The 17,244-nt window shown below is 39.0% G+C and overlaps 1 protein-coding gene across 1 annotated transcript; it reads left to right on the top strand.

The window, feature by feature from the left end:
- The first annotated feature begins 404 nt into the window (after nucleotides 1-404).
- LOC140349241 (ceramide kinase-like) lies at nucleotides 405-16,670 on the top strand. Its single transcript, XM_072435517.1, has 13 exons — nucleotides 405-718; nucleotides 5,155-5,289; nucleotides 5,708-5,830; nucleotides 6,105-6,230; nucleotides 6,311-6,377; nucleotides 6,574-6,719; nucleotides 7,013-7,087; nucleotides 8,187-8,339; nucleotides 12,254-12,359; nucleotides 12,445-12,541; nucleotides 12,918-13,115; nucleotides 14,906-15,120; nucleotides 16,440-16,670. The coding sequence occupies exons 1-13, from the start codon at nucleotides 583-585 to the stop codon at nucleotides 16,525-16,527; spliced, it is 1,665 nt and encodes a 554-aa protein (XP_072291618.1). The 5' UTR covers nucleotides 405-582; the 3' UTR covers nucleotides 16,528-16,670.
- The last annotated feature ends 574 nt before the right edge of the window (nucleotides 16,671-17,244 follow it).

Raw genomic sequence — 17,244 nt, 5'->3', positions numbered from 1 at the left:
AAATACAGTATAGAGTAAAACACATACTTTGAAGACTTACAACTACAGTAGGTGGCGGCAAATGCACCTTTTCAGCCATTAGAAGCAAAACAACAACAACAACAACAACAACAATGCAGATTACGCAGTCACTCAGCATCTAGTTGTTTCTTTGCCTCCAGTTTTCAGTTTTCATTCTGGACTTATGCACACTCTGTTATTGCCACAGTATTTAGAAGCGTCTGCTCTATTCAAACAGCTGAACTGGAACTGTCTGGCGTCTAATGCGGCAAATCATTCAAAGCAGCGTCTCCATCGTCCTTGTTATTCAGAAAAAGCCTCGGATTTTTCTCCAGCCGAAGCTCAGATTTCCCACGGTCACTGCGGCACGTGAACGCGCTTGTAGCTCCTCCCACTTCCGCCAGCAGTCCGCTATTTGTCAGAAAAAGAAAAGCTGGAATCCGCTAATCGCCGATCCGCGCTTCACCTGCCGCTTTTATCCATTATTCACGGTCTGGGGGCCACCCGGGGGCCACAGAGAGACCATGTCCGCACTGAGGTAACCTTCCCCCGGGGGCCGCTTTCTCCTCCTCCGGATGAAGGATGGAGAGGCCGGGCAGGCTGCTGCTGTTGTCCGAGCTTCGCGTCAGAAACACGGCGTACGAAGTGAGCCTGAGCGGGTCCTTTCTCACCTGGAAAAAACGCGTTTCTACACATGTGTTTCATCTGTTCAAGCCAAGTAAGAGCCTTTTGACAATTATAATAGCTTTTAAAAAATCATTTGTTTTCTATTACAGTTTTTTTTTTTTTGTGTAATGGTTGTAATTGCAGCTCGCTTCTGCATATGCTTTTACATTTAAGGCCACATAGAGGGCACTGAGGACGATATGTTTTCCACAATATTATAGTGTTCCACAATAATACATTTTAAAGATTAGTATTGTAAACAGTGCAAGATAAGCCCTGTTTGATAATTCCTTACATAATCTAGGTCATGTTATATCCTGAGACACAATAGGCATCAATATGACTCCATCTGCAGACTTTATTGTTTACTTTTTGGATTCTCTTTTTACTCTTCTTCCTGGGGTCCAAGTGCATTTATATTTATATTTTACATACCATAAAGGGGTTCATATAATGATCTTGCTCCTGTTCACTGCAAATACTCTACCAGGGTTATCAAAAGTCTATGAAATAAGAAACCAATTGATACTGAGACTAATATTAAAACTCAAGACTCATTTGAAAGTATCGATACTGAGAAAAGTCACATAAATAGGACAAACTTTGAATTTTCCTGAATAGTTTTAGAATGGTCTTGATCTTTATTAGCTCTAGAATCAGACCATATGGTTACACTGATGAAAGTACAATCACTTTGTATCAAAAACTACATTCTGTTGTCTAAAAAAGGAGTGATTATTTTTTTTACTATCACTGATGTACCAAAGCGGGTATCGAGTTTGAACTTTTGTTTATTTTTCATGACCGATGCTGAATCCGATACTAATTCTTTACAACCAAGAGAAACCGATGGTCGATAAACTCTGCCGATATGTAGGTTAAGGGCCGATTTTGTTCATCTCACCCAAATTTACTACAAACACATTCACAGACCTGTTTATCCACAAACCTATAAAAGGCACTAAAGTGTTGAAATAAAGCGTAATGTGTATTCTTTAGGCTGCAGGTCGGCCAAAACGAAATGTTCTCGGGTATTAAATCTGTAGCCTATACGATAAAACAGTGCAAATATCACGCCATCTCTATCTAAGTGTATGCGTTTTCACCCAGCACGGAATTAAATTAAAAGAATAAAAACTAAGCAACGACAATGACAAAAAAACACAATTAAAAACAAAAAATCTACACATCCACGTCATAACATGCATTTAAAGGTACACTAGGTAACTTTCTTGGAGTTGGGTAAACTTGTCTGCTGTGTCCCACGGGTATGTCATTGTTTCACTTGGGATGTCCCACAGTATGGCATTAAAATTGTCACTCATCCATTTATTCCATTATTTGTTTTATTGTTCTAAAAACCTTGAAAAACATGCATTTGTTCAGTGAGTGGGCACAGAAAGAGTGTTTTAACAGAACTATCAAAATACAAATGCACTGAAAGAGCTTTATTTTTCACTATTGAAACATTTCTCTTTAGCGTCATTTTTAAACAACTGTATATTTCTAGAGCGGGGCGGTGAGTGAAGGATAGGGAGTCCGTTATAGTATTGTTGCTCTGTACAGGACGGTGAGTTTCCTAGGAGGTCTATCTAATCTTTAGGGGGAGATAAGTTGCTGTATATCATGGTCCACACACACACACAGTCAATATTGCCCACTTCTAAGTTGAAAGCAATGTGGAAATGTGTACTTTTTCCTAATATCTTGTCCAATTAGCCGATATCCCCAACACAACATTCACAATATTATTTAAATTTGGACATTTTGCCCACTTCTACTTCAACTTTATGCTCTATATTATACTCTATACTTTTGTTTTGTTGGGTTTTTTTCCCCCCCAGCATTTGAGTCTCTTGGAAATATATTTGTCTTTTATTTATTTGAACATTTTAAACAGAAAATAATACATAGCACGAATATTGCCATAATCAAATCCTTAATTAATAGTCTGGAATTGAAATAAAAATGGCAGCGTTTCCGATCGTTTCCCATTTACATAATGTTAACAGTAAAGTAAGTGTCCTGACTGCTTTTCCAAACTAACGTGATCCCACAGATTTCATGGTTATTGTTTTTGTAAAGGGAGTAGTTCAGCCTCTGTTTTGGGAATCCAGTCTCACAGTAAGTGTCCTGATGGGAACAGAGTGGAATTATAGTTTTTCTCCTCCTCCGAGAACAGCCAATCATATTACTGCAGTTTCCTCTTCACTGTGTGCGGTGGCTTTTTAAAAAACCTTATTGCGTACCAAAATTCCTGTGCAGTCCTAATTTAATGCAGTTTTTAGCTTAGATTCTGGTGAAATTTTATATTATTTAAAAATCCAATATTCATTTTTTAAATAGAAATGCAATGTTTACATTTCTGACATGAATACACATTGAAATACACTCCCTTGCCTTGCATACAATTAGACAATGGTAAGAATACATTTAAACTGATTAAAATTATCTGCAATATGCCTCCGTAAACTGCAAAATATACCGGTAGTGTCTCTTTAAAAAAATGGTCTACCCTGTAGTTTACAACAAACATGTTCTGTAACACATATGATTCTTGCATTAGTTTAGCAGTTTATATTTCAGTCTTCTCTCAAATGTGTTTTAAATTGTGCACATCCTGGTTTGAAATCATGAATTACAAATCCAAATCACAATACTACAGTCCTAGTATGTAGGGTTGTGAAAAGTATTGACAATCTGATACTAATTGATACTAAAACTTGTATTGAAACTACATACTCATTTGAACAAGTATCAATATTGAGGAAATCATGTAAAAGAAGAAAAGTTGACCTTCCCTGGACAGTTTTAGAATGTCCACATGGAAATGTTGAAAAAGTACTATTATTTTTGTGTAGAAAATACAGTTCGTTGTCTAAAATTTGTATTGTTTTTTTCCCCATCATTGTAGTATGAAAATCGAGTTTAATAATGTAGTACCGTGAAGTAAATAAATGGCTCACCTTTCCTTTTCCCTGTTCTAAAAGAGCCTTGTGTTCAGCCAATGTTGTTACCAAGGAGGTTTATTTGTTTTGATTTGTTTATTTTTAGCAGACTATATTTAGGACGGAATTCTCCAGGTTTGGTCTTCCAGTTTTGTGCGTCATGTTCCTCCCCCAGGTTTTATTTGGTTGAATATATTCCCAGATGTGGAAGCCTGCACTATTGTTTATACACGTAATTGTCCCGTGCTTCCTCTTCTGCTGCTTTGTATATTCAAATAGTTGTTTTGGAGCAGAGCATGCCCTGTTGTAACCTTGTCCTTCGTTAGGCTAACACACATTAGCTTCATTGAGTTCAAATGTCACCTCCAAGACTTTGAACTTTTTTATTCTATTGTCACAAGTCACATGTGTTCTTTCAGAAGCCGTTTGGGGCTCCGGCAAAATGTTTTATTAAGTGTGTGAATATGCTTAAATAATTGCCCACTATAATGTATAAATGTCCTCAGTCTTTAAGTTAAAGGAATTTAATTGTAAGTATTTTCATTTGGCTGCTTCATTGTGAGTGCTTGAAAAACACTACAGGTCTCACATACTTCTGAACAGTCTCCATGGAGACAGATTGATTCTATTATGGAATATTATACAACATTTCCATGGAACCAAACAGAAGAAGGCTCCTTCAGGCCAAGTACAAGTCAGGTTTGTGGAGATATATGCCAGCTCAGGGTTTTTAGTTCAATAAAAACATCCACATGCTTTATTTTCGTATATATTTTTTGGCTAAAACATTATGTGCTGGGGCTTTAACGTTTGAACATAGAAATAATTCTTTCAACTAATCATAACTTCAGTGATGACTCAAAGTATCACAATTATGCTCTTCTCTTCCCATCTGAAGCGCTGCAAATACATTCTAATTATTCATAGTTAATCCTTAAGCCTTGTACAGTGTAGCTCTTATATTACGGCTCGAGCTGTTGGTCACTTGCATCACTTTGTCTCATGTTTCAGAGGCTCTTCACTTCAAACAGAGTGAACCTGATCTCAGACTGAAGTGTCCCTTTAGGCCCCATATTCAATTACACAGAAGATAAACAGCCATGGTCCTTATCCAAAGCTGCTCTCTTCACTGCCTGTTTGACTTACAGATTAGTCATGCTCTTTAAATATTACGACTGGAGATCTGTAACGTGCAATACCATGTACTCCATAGGCCATATACAAAGACATATCCAAAAATAATGTTTTGAGGTTATGTCAAATATCTGTATAGTCTTTAAAAAAACAGCAAAAATATCAGATTAGAATGTGAGTGGTCTTTCAAGCAAGGTATGAAGTGTAATGCTTCTGAATTTTTGTGATAAATTTTACATTTGTCTGATACTCTAACCTCCACTGGGACATTTAAAAACAAATTTTAGATTGATTGCTAAAATATCATTAAATCCAAATCAAGATTACAACTTTTTTCAGTATCACCTCTTAATATTGAGACGACTACAATAGAAATGTGTAGTAAATGTAGTGTTGTGTGTTGCAGGTGTGTGCCGTAGCGTGGCGGTGTCTGAAATCGTCTCGGTCCGTGATGGAGATGAGGAGAACAGCAGGAAAGACTGTGGCGACTGGAGGAAGAGCAGAGAGGGGCATGGGGGGGACTGCAGGCAGGCCTTCACTGGTAAAGATGATAAAATACATACAGCACCTATTTCCTCTGTGATGAATCATTGAAGCTGTGGGTTGCGTTCACTATCGTGCTAATGGTAACACTTTTTCTCTTGCATAAGAAAAGGCACTTGATAACAGTAAATGATGCAGCATTGGCTATTTGTCCTAATGGTTCATAAAACAATAATCATATAAAATTTATCTCACTGTTTTTGTAGGAGTGGCTCAGTGGCTGACAATATTCAGTTATGTCCTTGAGCTGAGACACTTAATACTGTGTTTGAGTGAAAAGAAGTAATGGAAACAGCCCTAAGCTACAGTACAGTGCGTTTACAGGAAGATGTCGCTTTCCCAGCCACATATTTGTGTACCTTTTTTAGCTGGTCATGTTTTCTAATGTTTGAATATATCATATTTGTCTGTTCCAGTCTCATATGTGGAGCGAGGGCGGAATCACCGCTGGCGGTGTGCAGAGATCACTTTTGTCTGTCCCGACACAGCTCTGTGCCAGTGCTGGGTCCACCGCATCAGGGAGCAGCTGGCTGCCCTCGGTACGGATTTAAACTGCTCTAGTCTGTTATTACTGTGCACACTAAGATACTGTGAGACACACAGACCTGAGACACACCAATGTGCTAATGTCTCCTGTCTCCACACAGTAGCTGTTATTTATCTATAAAAGTCATACTTCTTACGCTAAACCCTTTGTAATACGCCTCTGTGTGTTCAAGCACAGACGGCTATGAGTGAGTGTACATAATTCTGTCATCTGTTTTTATTTATTCAAACACGGCATAGACAGACTGTATTGTGCTCCTGTCACAGGCTGCAGACCCAAACAGCTGCTCGTCTACATTAACCCTTATGGAGGGCAGAAACGGGGAAAACTCATCTATGAACAGAAGGTGGCGCCATTGTTTGCTCTGGCTGGGGTTACTACACAAGTCATTGGTAAACTGTTGCTTAGTACTTTGATGCAAAGTTGTGAAATTTGTTGATTAATTGTGATACATGTGTTTCTTATGCTGCAGTGACAGAATATGCCAATCATGCACGGGACCATCTGAGGAGGGACGCAGAACTGAAGCAATTTGACGGGTCAGTTTCATAGTCTTTTTTGGGTCTTATTGTATAACATCTGCTATCCCTGTAGTTTAGACTTGTTGTATTAGTTTAGCTGTTCAGATTTCAGTCTTCTCCCAAAAGCCAATTCTTCTTGATGAGTCTACAACAAACTTTGCTGAGTGTTCAACAAAATGCAGAAGTGTACAAAAATAAAATGGTTCTTTTTCAGGGTGGTGTGTGTGGGAGGAGACGGCATGTTCAGTGAGATCATCCATGGTTTGATCTGGAGGACGCAGGTGGACAGCGGTGTGAATCCCAAGAGCCCAGAGGAGGCGCTGCAGCCCTGTTCACTGCGCATCGGCATCATACCTGCAGGTGAGGCAACATGGCCAAGAATAATACTTTGGCATCAAGGAGCCATTTAATGCCTCTGTTTATTAATAATAATGACACTTTAACAAAAATAGAACGGTTCAAAAACGTGTTATCAGTTTGTTTTATACAGTACAAATTGTTGTTTTTTTCTTTTTTTTGTCAAAATGTATACACTTTGGGTTGAAATTACAACTCAGCTTTTATAGTTCTGTGAAAAATTATGACATTAAATTGTTTTTTTATTGTCTTGCAGTGATATAATTGTAAATATATTTTTGTTTTACTCATTCCAGGTTCCACAGACTGTATCTGTTTTGCAACAGTGGGCACCAATGACCCCGTGACCTCTGCACTGCACATCATTGTGGGTTAGTGACAATCAAACAAATATACAGCAACATAGGGATGTGCTATTATTTGAGCTTTAATCAGACTTAAAATAATGTAACTTATTGAATACAAAACTGGCTTTTAAAGAACACAAAAGTAACAAACACAAATTATGGTATCACAATATCCTTCTTACTACTACTACTACTACTACTATTACTACTATTACTACTACTATCTCTACTACTATTATTACTACTACTACTACTCTACTATTACTACTACTACTACTCTACTATTACTATTACTACTACTATTACTACTACTACTCTACTATTACTATTACTACTACTATTACTACTACTACTACTACTCTACTATTACTATTACTACTACTACTACTACTACTACTATTACTACTACTACTACTACTACTACTCTACTATTACTATTACTATTACTATTACTACTACTACTACTCTACTATTACTACTACTACTCTACTACTTTACTACCTCTTCTACTTTACTACTACTAGTAAGTAACAAAGTACAAAAGTAAAAGTACTGTACATACTTTTACTGTACTTTCTTTTCCACTGCATTTTTGAAGTGGATTGAAACATTACGTTTAAAGTCAATTTTGACTTAAAGATAGACCAGGCTTTGACATGAAGTATGAATACAAAAATATATCTATATCTATATCATCTATCATCAATTCTGCTGCTTTCTTTGACCAAAAATCAGCACAATTCTTTATCAAGCTCTTTCACATTTGACTTTTGTAGTCCTCAAAATGTGTCTGAAACACTTTCACTTTTTTTACTCTAGAAGTAAATTTTTCAACTGGTACTTAAACTGGTAATAAATACAAATAGTAACAACAACATACCTGTATAAACGTATACCTGTAAATATGCAGGATTATTGTCAAAGCTAATTTCCATCAAGGTCACACACATTTGTAGCCAATTAAGTAGATGTTTCTTTTGTATATGATACTTTTACTTAAGTTTGTTTTTATGTAAAAGTACAGATACATTGGCAAAAATGACTCGAGTACTTCTTCCACCTCTGACTATTACTACTGCTTCTCCTTAGCCTTGTGTGGATCATTAAGTTGTTTGTTTTCCAGGTGACACGCAGCCGATGGACGTGTGCTCCGTTCACCGTAACGACACGTTCCTCAGGTACTCCGTCTCTTTGCTCGGTTACGGTTTCTTTGGTGACGTGTTGAGTGACAGCGAGAGAAAGAGGTGGATGGGGCCGGCCCGATACGACTTCTCAGGTGAGCGAGTTCAGTCCAACTCTGCGTCATTTGTGTGAAGAGTATTGTATTTCCAATTGTAGTTACCCTGAGAACAATGTATTTTGGTTACTAAGTCGACTTTTAAAAAGTTAGGATCAGAATTTTGTGGTCACATATTTTTTTTTTTTTTTTTTTATTCAGCTCGTCCCAAACACTCTCACTGGGGTTCAGATCTGTAATAAATTAGTTTCTGCTTCTCCTTACATGTTTTCTCTGCTTGATGCCAATGATTTGACTCTTCTCAAACACACTGTTGACCCTTTTCAAACCTTGTGCAGATGCTTTTCTTGCTTACATATGGTAAATGGTTACATTTATATATATTTATTATTTTCTACCTTCAAGACACTCAAAGTGCTTTACATCAAGGAGCCAGTGCTACTCCAGCTTGCCATAGCTGATTCCTTATTTATTTTTCGTTTTAAAAGTTATTGTCTTCCAAACATTTTTAACTATGACTTTTTTAAGTAAACCAAGGATTTTAAGAACATTTTTACAGTTATAACAACATATCTGACGACCCAGCAACCAGGAGAAAAAGGGAAACGAACTCTTGTGAACGCTTTCAGAATCTGAAAAAGTACTTCACGGTACAATTCCAGTGTCATCCAGAATGACTCTGTGTCCAGACCAGGCTGTATTTTGGAACAAAATAAGTGCAAAGCATAAAACGATAAAAAGATCATGTAAAGTCACCTAAAATACAGCTTATAAACAGATTTTTACCATATTCAGAGACTGAAGTAAATGAACAAAGGGAAAATGGGACACATCAAAAGGCAGCAGACAGAGAATCTGTGTCAACTGTAAATGTCACACCAGAGATGATTCTGATAAGAGACGGTGCTGTCAGTTGCATGAAAGAACGCAAACAAAAAAAGAATTTCTTCCCCCGTTTCTGACATAATGTCACTTTATTCCTAATGTTTTGGCCACACATCGAGGAGATAAACAGCAGATTACAATAGGAACAGACAGAAGTTATTTGATGTGCTTGATAAAACCTTTTTCATTTTTAAGAGCAACTGCCCACACCTATACAGAGGTGGAGTCAGTGCGCTGACCGAGAACCTGCCCCACGCTCTGATGCATTGGACTGGGCCTGGACAGAGTCCTGGGCAGATAATTAGAGAAGAGAGGAATGAGATTATAGTTCCTGCAAAGACGGAGCCAGTGTTTCAGCATCAGCAGCACTACAACCACCAGCAAAGGATTCAGCTCCATCTGCTCCACAATCACAACCACTGTCTCCAGTGAAGGACTCTTCAACAGCAGCTCCACAACAATCTTTGTTTTTGCTGGCGCAGGAGTCAGTTCAGTTCTTTCCCGCAAGTTCCTCATCACAGGCCTTGAACCCATCTTTGACAGTCCCGGCAGCACCCTCATCATTGCCCTGAGACCAGCCCTGGGTCCCCCCTACAACACCCAGGGGCCTTCCCAGCCATATTTTAAAGTCTGATCAAATCAGGCCTTAAGATGGCTCCACTTAGGCCTAATATAGCAAGATCAAGAGTTCTGATGTCAACACTGATGAACTCTCAAAACTGTCAAACAGGAGTTCAAACTCTCCGGCTACACCAACAAAAGCCCCCCCACCTATGCCCCCTTGCCTTTCACATGGTTTCTCCCATAGCTAGGATGCACTGGGTCATCTACATGCTACCTTGATGTTACCCACCAGATTTCTAAATTCTGTACTGAACAGTTTGTTAGCACCCATTCACTCTGTCACTGCATCCAACAGATCAGTGTGTGGATGCAAAACAACTTTCTCCAGCTGAATTCAGACAAGACTGAAATCATCGTTTTTGGCCACAGAAACAAAGAGAAAGTGTTAGCAGTCACCTCCAGTCTCTATAAAACCTACAAATCAAATTACAATCTGTGAAATTTCTGCAAACAATTGCCAGGAAATAACACAATAACAGCATAGATAAAATTACATGACATTTTACCATCACACACCACTCACTCACATAGGTAACATTTCAATCTGGAACATTCCTAATGTCTAAGGTCATAAAGTCTCTCCTAAACAAGAGCTGTCTTGATGCCGCTGTACTGAGTAATTATTGGCCCATCTCTAATCTAATCTAATGAAAGTCCTTGAAAAGGTTGTTTACCAACAGCTCACATATTTCCTTTTAATAAACAATTTGTAAGATGTTTTTCAGTCAGGTTTTCATCACAGGACCTCATCACAGCACTGAGACTGCTCTTGTCAAGGTGACTAATGACATCCGCCTGAACACTGACACGGGCAAAGCCTCAGTCTTAATTCTGTTAGATCTGAGTGCTGCTTTTGACACTGTCGATCATGGGATCCTCTTACAGAGACTAGAGGACTGGGTGGGCATCACTGGCACTGCCCTAAACTGGTTAAGGTCCTATCTGGAAGACAGGAAGTACTTTGTTGAAATTGGTAGCTGTGTCTCAGACCACATGACCCTGACCTGTGGAGTGCCCCAAGGGTCAGTCCTGGGTCCCCTTCTGTTCAACCTCTAGCCTATCACAATGTCCTATCACAATTATGCAGACGAGTCAGATCTATGTTTCACTGTCGGCAGGTGACTATGGACCAGTGGATTCACTCTGTCACTGCTTCCAACAGATCAGTGTGTGGATGCAAAACAACTTTCTCCAGCTGAACTCAGACAAGACTGAAATCATCGTCTTTGGCCACAGAAACAAAGAGAAAGTGTTAGTGGTCACCTCTAGAGTCTCACTCTAAAACCTACAAATCAAGTTACAAATCTGGGGGTAATAATGGACTCAGACCTGAACTCTAACAGCCATGTCACAGCCTGTCGTGTCTAAACCAAACTTGGAGAGACTTATCCATGCATATGTCTCCAGAAGATTAGACTACTGTAACGGCCTGCTCATTGGCCTCTCTAAACAAGCTGTAAAACTAGGGTTCCAACTAGAACCTGAAAGTATGATCACATTAGTCCTGTTCTCAGGTCTCTGCCCTGGCCCCTGTGGCTCAGAGAATAGACTAGAAAGCAGCTCTGCTTGTGCATGACCTAGCACCAAAGTACATCTCGGACATGTTAGTGCCACATGAACCATCTCGGACTCTGAGGACCTCAGGGACCGGCCTCCTGCTGGTGCCCAGAGACTAAACATGGGGAATCTGTATTTCAGCTAAAATCTGGTCAGTCCTGAAGATGTGAGACAGGCTTCTACTCTGACAATGTTCAAATGCGAGCTAAAAACTCTTTAGTTTAGCTGTGCATATGACTGATGTGATTTTATTTGCACTCTTCTCTTTTACGTCCTAAACTGTTTTGTGATTTCTGTCATGTCTTTGTGATTTTAATGGATTTTTTCCTGCTGTTTGAAGCACTTTGAATTGCCTTGTGTACGAATTGTGCTCAACAATAAACTTGCCTTGCTTTACTGACATCTTTTCCATGACCCCAGGATTTGTCTTTCCACATGGTTGTTTCAGAAATGAGAAGTCTGAAAGATCATCACCCATGCTGAAATTATCCAATGGAAGCTTGTATCGCTTTGCGTACTACTTTTTTTTAGACAGTGTCATATATATATATATATAATTTTTTTTTTTTTTTTTTTTTTTATAGGAGCTTGTGCCTGCTTGCAACAAACCAGTTAATTTCAATATTTGCATCTTGTATAAAAAAATTAATTGCATACGCGCTGCTTTTGTATGGTGATTATAATTATATTCAACATAAAGTTTTTTAGAAAGAAAGCCGTTTCGACTACCATCCAGAAGTCATTTTCAATCTGAAGGAAGTGGTTGCAAAGCCTGAGCTCAAACATTGTCCCAATAACTACCTTTTTAAAACCATTTCTACCACAGACCGCTCCTGGATAAATGAGGAATTACATTGCCATGTTCACACTATTTTCTGTCTCTATAGGTCTGAAGATGTTTCTCACTCATCACAGTTATGAAGGAACCGTGTCCTATCTACCGGCCAAAGGCATCATGGGAACTCCGCGGGACAAAGCCAGGTGTTGCTCCGGGTAAGGAGTAGGATCAGAGTAAACGTGACTGGCTTTTGTGCCTCTGCGGTGCACTTCATAAACGTCGGTGTGTCTTTATTTTCAGCTGTTTGGTCTGTGAGCACAACGGACAGATTTTTACACAGAAATGTGAAAAATACATGTTGGACGAATCCTTTGAGACGGGTAAGACACAACGCCAAGTCGTCAAATAATAAATGTAGTGGTTAATGGTTTAAAAACAGAAATGTAATCATTACAGAACTTGGGAAACCAATAGCTGTTGCAAACTGAGAACACGTCATATCAGAGGAGAGTCATTTTGAGTTAACAGCTGGTTTTAGCCATAGAATCTGGCAACATAAGTCATTGGCTCATTCTGTTTGAATAAATAACAGCAAAAACACTAATCATTCTAAATAAATCAACTTACAATTGTTATCACTGAAGTCAGTTTTTGATTTAAATATTTACTTTATATCTTGGAGCTCGGATAAAGTGTATAAAAAATCATATTCCTGTAACGTGATAGACAGATAAGGCTAATATATACGACCTTGGTTTTCTTGTCTTTCAGAGGATGAGTGGCGGTCGGTCCGGGGTAAGTTTTTGGCCATAAACTCTGCGAGTATGAGCTGTGCTTGTCCCCGCACTCCCAAAGGCCTGTCCCCAGCCGCTCACCTCGCAGACGGCACCACTGACCTCATCATGGTCCGCAAGTGCTCCCGCTTTGACTTCCTGCGACACCTCATTCGACACACCAGCGAGGACGACCAGGTACCGCCGCAGGAATATCCACAAATGTTTATATATTGTAAAAATGTTATTCGTAAGGATGGGTTTATGTTACCCCCTACAGAAAAGAAAGAAAAGGAGACAATCGCTAACAAATAATAGGGTTTCAACATATGTTGATCATAAATTTGTATATTTCTTTCTAAAAAGTTTCTATCAAACTCACAGTGGGTACAGAATGTATTCAGACCCGTTTACATTTTCCACTCTGTTTCATTGCAGCCATTTGCCAAAAATCAAAAAAGTTCATTTTATTTCTCATTAATGTACACGCAGCACCCATCTTGACAGAAAAAAACAGAAATGTAGACATTTTAACAAATGTATTAAAAAAGAAAAACTGAAATATGACCATGTGATATTTCAGTTAAGTATTCAGACACTTTGCTCAGTATTGAGAAGCACCCTTTTGAGCCAGTACAGCCATGAGTCTTCTTGGGAATGATGCAACAAATGTCTCACACCTGGTTTTGGGGATCCTCTGCCATTCTTCCTTCCATCCTCTCGAGTTCCGTCAGATTGGAAGGTGAACGTTGGTGGACAGCCATTTTCAGGTCTCTCCAGAGATGCTCAATTGGGTTTAGGTCAGAGTTCTGGCTGGGCCAGTCAAGAAGGGTCACAGAGTTCCGGAGCCACTTCTTTGTTATTTTAGCTGATGCTGCCACCACCATGTTTCACTGTTGGGATTGTATTGGGCAGGTGAAGAGCAGGGCCTGGTTTTCTCCACACATACCACTTAATTAAGCTTCTGCCGGGCCACTCTCTGGAGAGTGGAGCTCAGCCACAGTGATTTTTGTGTTCTTCTTTACCTCTCTCACCAAGGCTCAGTTTGGCAGGACAGCCAGGTCTAGGAAGAAGTTGTCCCAAACCTCCATTTAAGGATTATGGAGGCCACTGTGCTCTTAGGAACCTTGAGTAATGCAGAAATTATTTTGTAATCTTGACCAGATCCGTGCCTTGCCACAGTTCTGTCTCTGAGCTCCTTGGACAGTTCCTTGGACAGTTCCTTGGACAGTTCCTTGGACAGTTCCTTGGGACCTCATGAAGCGCTCTGTGAGCTGTAGTTCTTATATACACAGGTGTGAGCCTTTCCTAATCAAGTCAGGAGGAGTAGAACCTTCTCAAGGAGGATCAGAGGATATGGACAGCATGGGAGTTAGATATGAAGGGCATAATTATTCAGACCCTTTGGTGTGACACTCAAATTCGGTGTTATTTCAGTTTTTCTTTTTTAATGAATTTGCAAAAATGTTCAGTTTCTGTTGAGATGGGATGCTGCGTGTACATTAATGAGAAACCTTTTGGATTTGAGCAAATAACTACTATGAAACAGGGTGAAAAGGTTAAAGGGGTTTGAATACTTTCCACTGTAAATACTGTACGTTCCTGCCTCAGTAGAAATTATTTTGTGTATAAACATGGTACAGAAAACATGAAGAATGAATGTATTTTATTCACAAGGTCTTATAATTTAGACCTCTACATTTGTTTTGCTTCATGTGAGCAGCTCTGTCCTGACTTCAACCACAGTGGGTTCCAGTCCCCAGTCTAATCACCTTAAAAGAGAAACTGGACTGTCTAAATTATGTTTTAAACTTTGGAACTACAGTCCCCAGTGACAGGGGCTCAGGTGTCAGGTCTTTGAGAGCCTGAACGTCAAAACCAGAAAACCTCTGCAACACATGATTTAACCCTCTATCTTAAAGTTGGGGGGAAACGGTTATTTGTCAATTGCCATATCTGTAAGTAACCCCTGTCTCCTGTCCCCTCAGTTCAACCTGGCATTTGTGGACGTGCACCGCGTCAGTCGCTTCCGGTTCATTCCCCATCACTGTCAGAGCGACTCAGACTTAAACCTCCAGGAGTTCCACAAGAGGCAGATCTTTGGGCCCCTGTGCAGAGACCACCCGGCCTGTGGCTGCAGCCCTCAATACAGCAGCTGGAACTGCGACGGAGAAATGCTCAACCACACCGCCATAGACGTCAGGTCAGTGCACCACGCGGGGTCGATGTTTTGTTATAGTTCTATGGTGGCCTAGAGTGTCCAGAAAGGTGTCTGATTGATTTAGAGATTCAGTCATTTCGAATTGTCAATAGTCTACTTAGATGTTTTTAATCGAGAGGTCCACAGCCAATCCTGTCAAGTTATTGTATTAAATTGGCAATTATTATTGAAAGTCTGTTTGTGTGTTTTTTTTTTTTTTTGTTTTTTTTTCAGACCGTCTTTTTAGAATGTTGTAATGTCATGTGACCGAAACCATATTCTCAAAGGAATACTTACCAGGTTACGTTCACATGACATTACAACATTCTAAAATCCCTAGAGTTGGAAATTGAGCTGGGACAGGTCAGAATTCGCAGGTAGAATTGCTGATTTGTTGCCCTGGTTTATTGTTCATACCTCTATAATTACTGGGCCTATCTACATGAAACATGAAACCGGTACAAATGTTGAATGTCTTCTCTTTTTCAGGCATAATAAGCAAATGCTTTTTTATTTCACAAAACTGCTGAAAGTGGTGACATTAAGATAAGATAAGATATTCCTTTATTGTCCCACATGGGGAAATTTCATTGGTGCAACGCAGGTAGATACAGAAGAACAGATCACTTATAGGAAGTCTGAAAAACACTTTCAGTAGAAGATCAAATAAAAACTCCCATAAATAAATACATAAATACCATTGCATGTGATCACGACAGTAATTGCACATGAATATGTGTCACGACGGCACATGGATTGCCTGGTGGGCTAGCTCGGAGCTAGCTCACATCAAAACAACGTGACGAAAAACGCTCAAATCCAGCCGAAAAAAGTCAAAGACAGTTGAATTAAAAACGGTTCCAGTGCGTGTCCCTATCGTACAATAAAATAGAAAAAATATTTACAAAAATATAGCAGCACAATAAGTGTGAGAAAAAAAGAGAGCGTTTACACCGGGTTGCTAGCTGACAGCGCCTTATTCAACCTCAAAGACTAAAATTAATTTAGCAAGTGTGGATCCAGAACAAATAAAGATACAGTTCAACATTTGTGGTTCGTATTTCTTATATTTTTTTCAAAAACAGTGAATCTCCCATAGAATCACAGAAGCTCCTCCCCTGCACCTGAGAATATGAACGACCACATCAAATTCTAGAACGTGAACGCCCCCATTTGCTCTACAAGATTTTAAACATGCAGTATTTGCTATTAAATGTTGCCAAGAATCAAGACCATCTACGCTTTGATCCCAATGATCTGTGGATTGATTGGTGATGCTACATGTTACACACTAGATAACTTAGTTGTTCCTTTTTTCCCAGGGTGCACTGCCAGTTGATCAAGCTCTTCGCTCGAGGGATAGAAGAGACTACCGTTTTTGAAGAAGTTACCAATCCCTGTGCAATATGACGTCCCCACAGCGCACGCTTGGGTTTCCTGTCCTGTCCGGCGCTTCGTTCTGACGTCACTGCCATCACTCCATTCAAGCCCTCGGAGCCTCGCAGCATATTATATTTTCTTAGTAAATTTGATTTGATATTAAAAATTAGAAACATCCAAACCAGCTTTAAATGGATAACGACCATAAATGTAAATGGAAAATCATAATCATTCTATACCAGTAATTTTAAAAAACAATATACGTTCACTTTTGACCATGCTTGCTCACAAAGGCTAAACATGAATTATTTTCTTTTTAAATGCATAGATACATTTAAGAATTCAACATCAAATTTAGCATTTGAGTAACATACATTTTCAGCATTAAGTAACATCTAACAATTGTATACCTCAAATTATTTTTTTAGTATTATGAGTTAACTGCTTAGATTTTATTACATAGAAATTAACATTATTTTGACTTTTTTCTGAAATCTGAGCTGTATTGCTCCTGTGTATTGATTTCTACTATTGCCATGTTCAGTTTTATATTATGCTGTAGCCTTTCCTGATCCTTCTAGTTATCCATGCTGAGAACTAACTGGCACAAAGAAAAATAAATCAAAGTCCCAGAAGAAAAAAAAACAACACTCAAAAGTGCAGGATAACCAGTTCTTTAAGGGAAAACAATCTGTTAACTGTATTATTGTTCTATTTTTATTGTAGACAATCCTTTTCAGTCCCATT

The sequence above is a fragment of the Eucyclogobius newberryi genome, unplaced genomic scaffold (assembly GCF_026437365.1).
Source record: "Eucyclogobius newberryi isolate DKJ021-1_F unplaced genomic scaffold, fEucNew1.0.hap1 SCAF_7, whole genome shotgun sequence".
Classification (NCBI taxonomy): Eukaryota; Metazoa; Chordata; class Actinopteri; order Gobiiformes; family Gobiidae; genus Eucyclogobius; species Eucyclogobius newberryi.
Note: the sequence above shows the minus strand (reverse complement) of the source record. Positions and strands in the feature narration are given on the sequence as shown.

What these genes read in the sequence shown, in the direction of transcription:
- LOC140349241 (XM_072435517.1), top strand. Translation starts at nt 583, where the DNA reads ATGGAGAGGCCGGGCAGGCTGCTGCTGTTGTCCGAGCTTCGCGTCAGA. An exon ending in CTGCAGGCAGGCCTTCACTG is followed by an intron (nt 5,290 to 5,707) that starts GTAAAGATGATA and finishes TGTCTGTTCCAG; the next exon opens with TCTCATATGTGGAGCGAGGG. An exon ending in GGTTACTACACAAGTCATTG is followed by an intron (nt 6,231 to 6,310) that starts GTAAACTGTTGC and finishes CTTATGCTGCAG; the next exon opens with TGACAGAATATGCCAATCAT.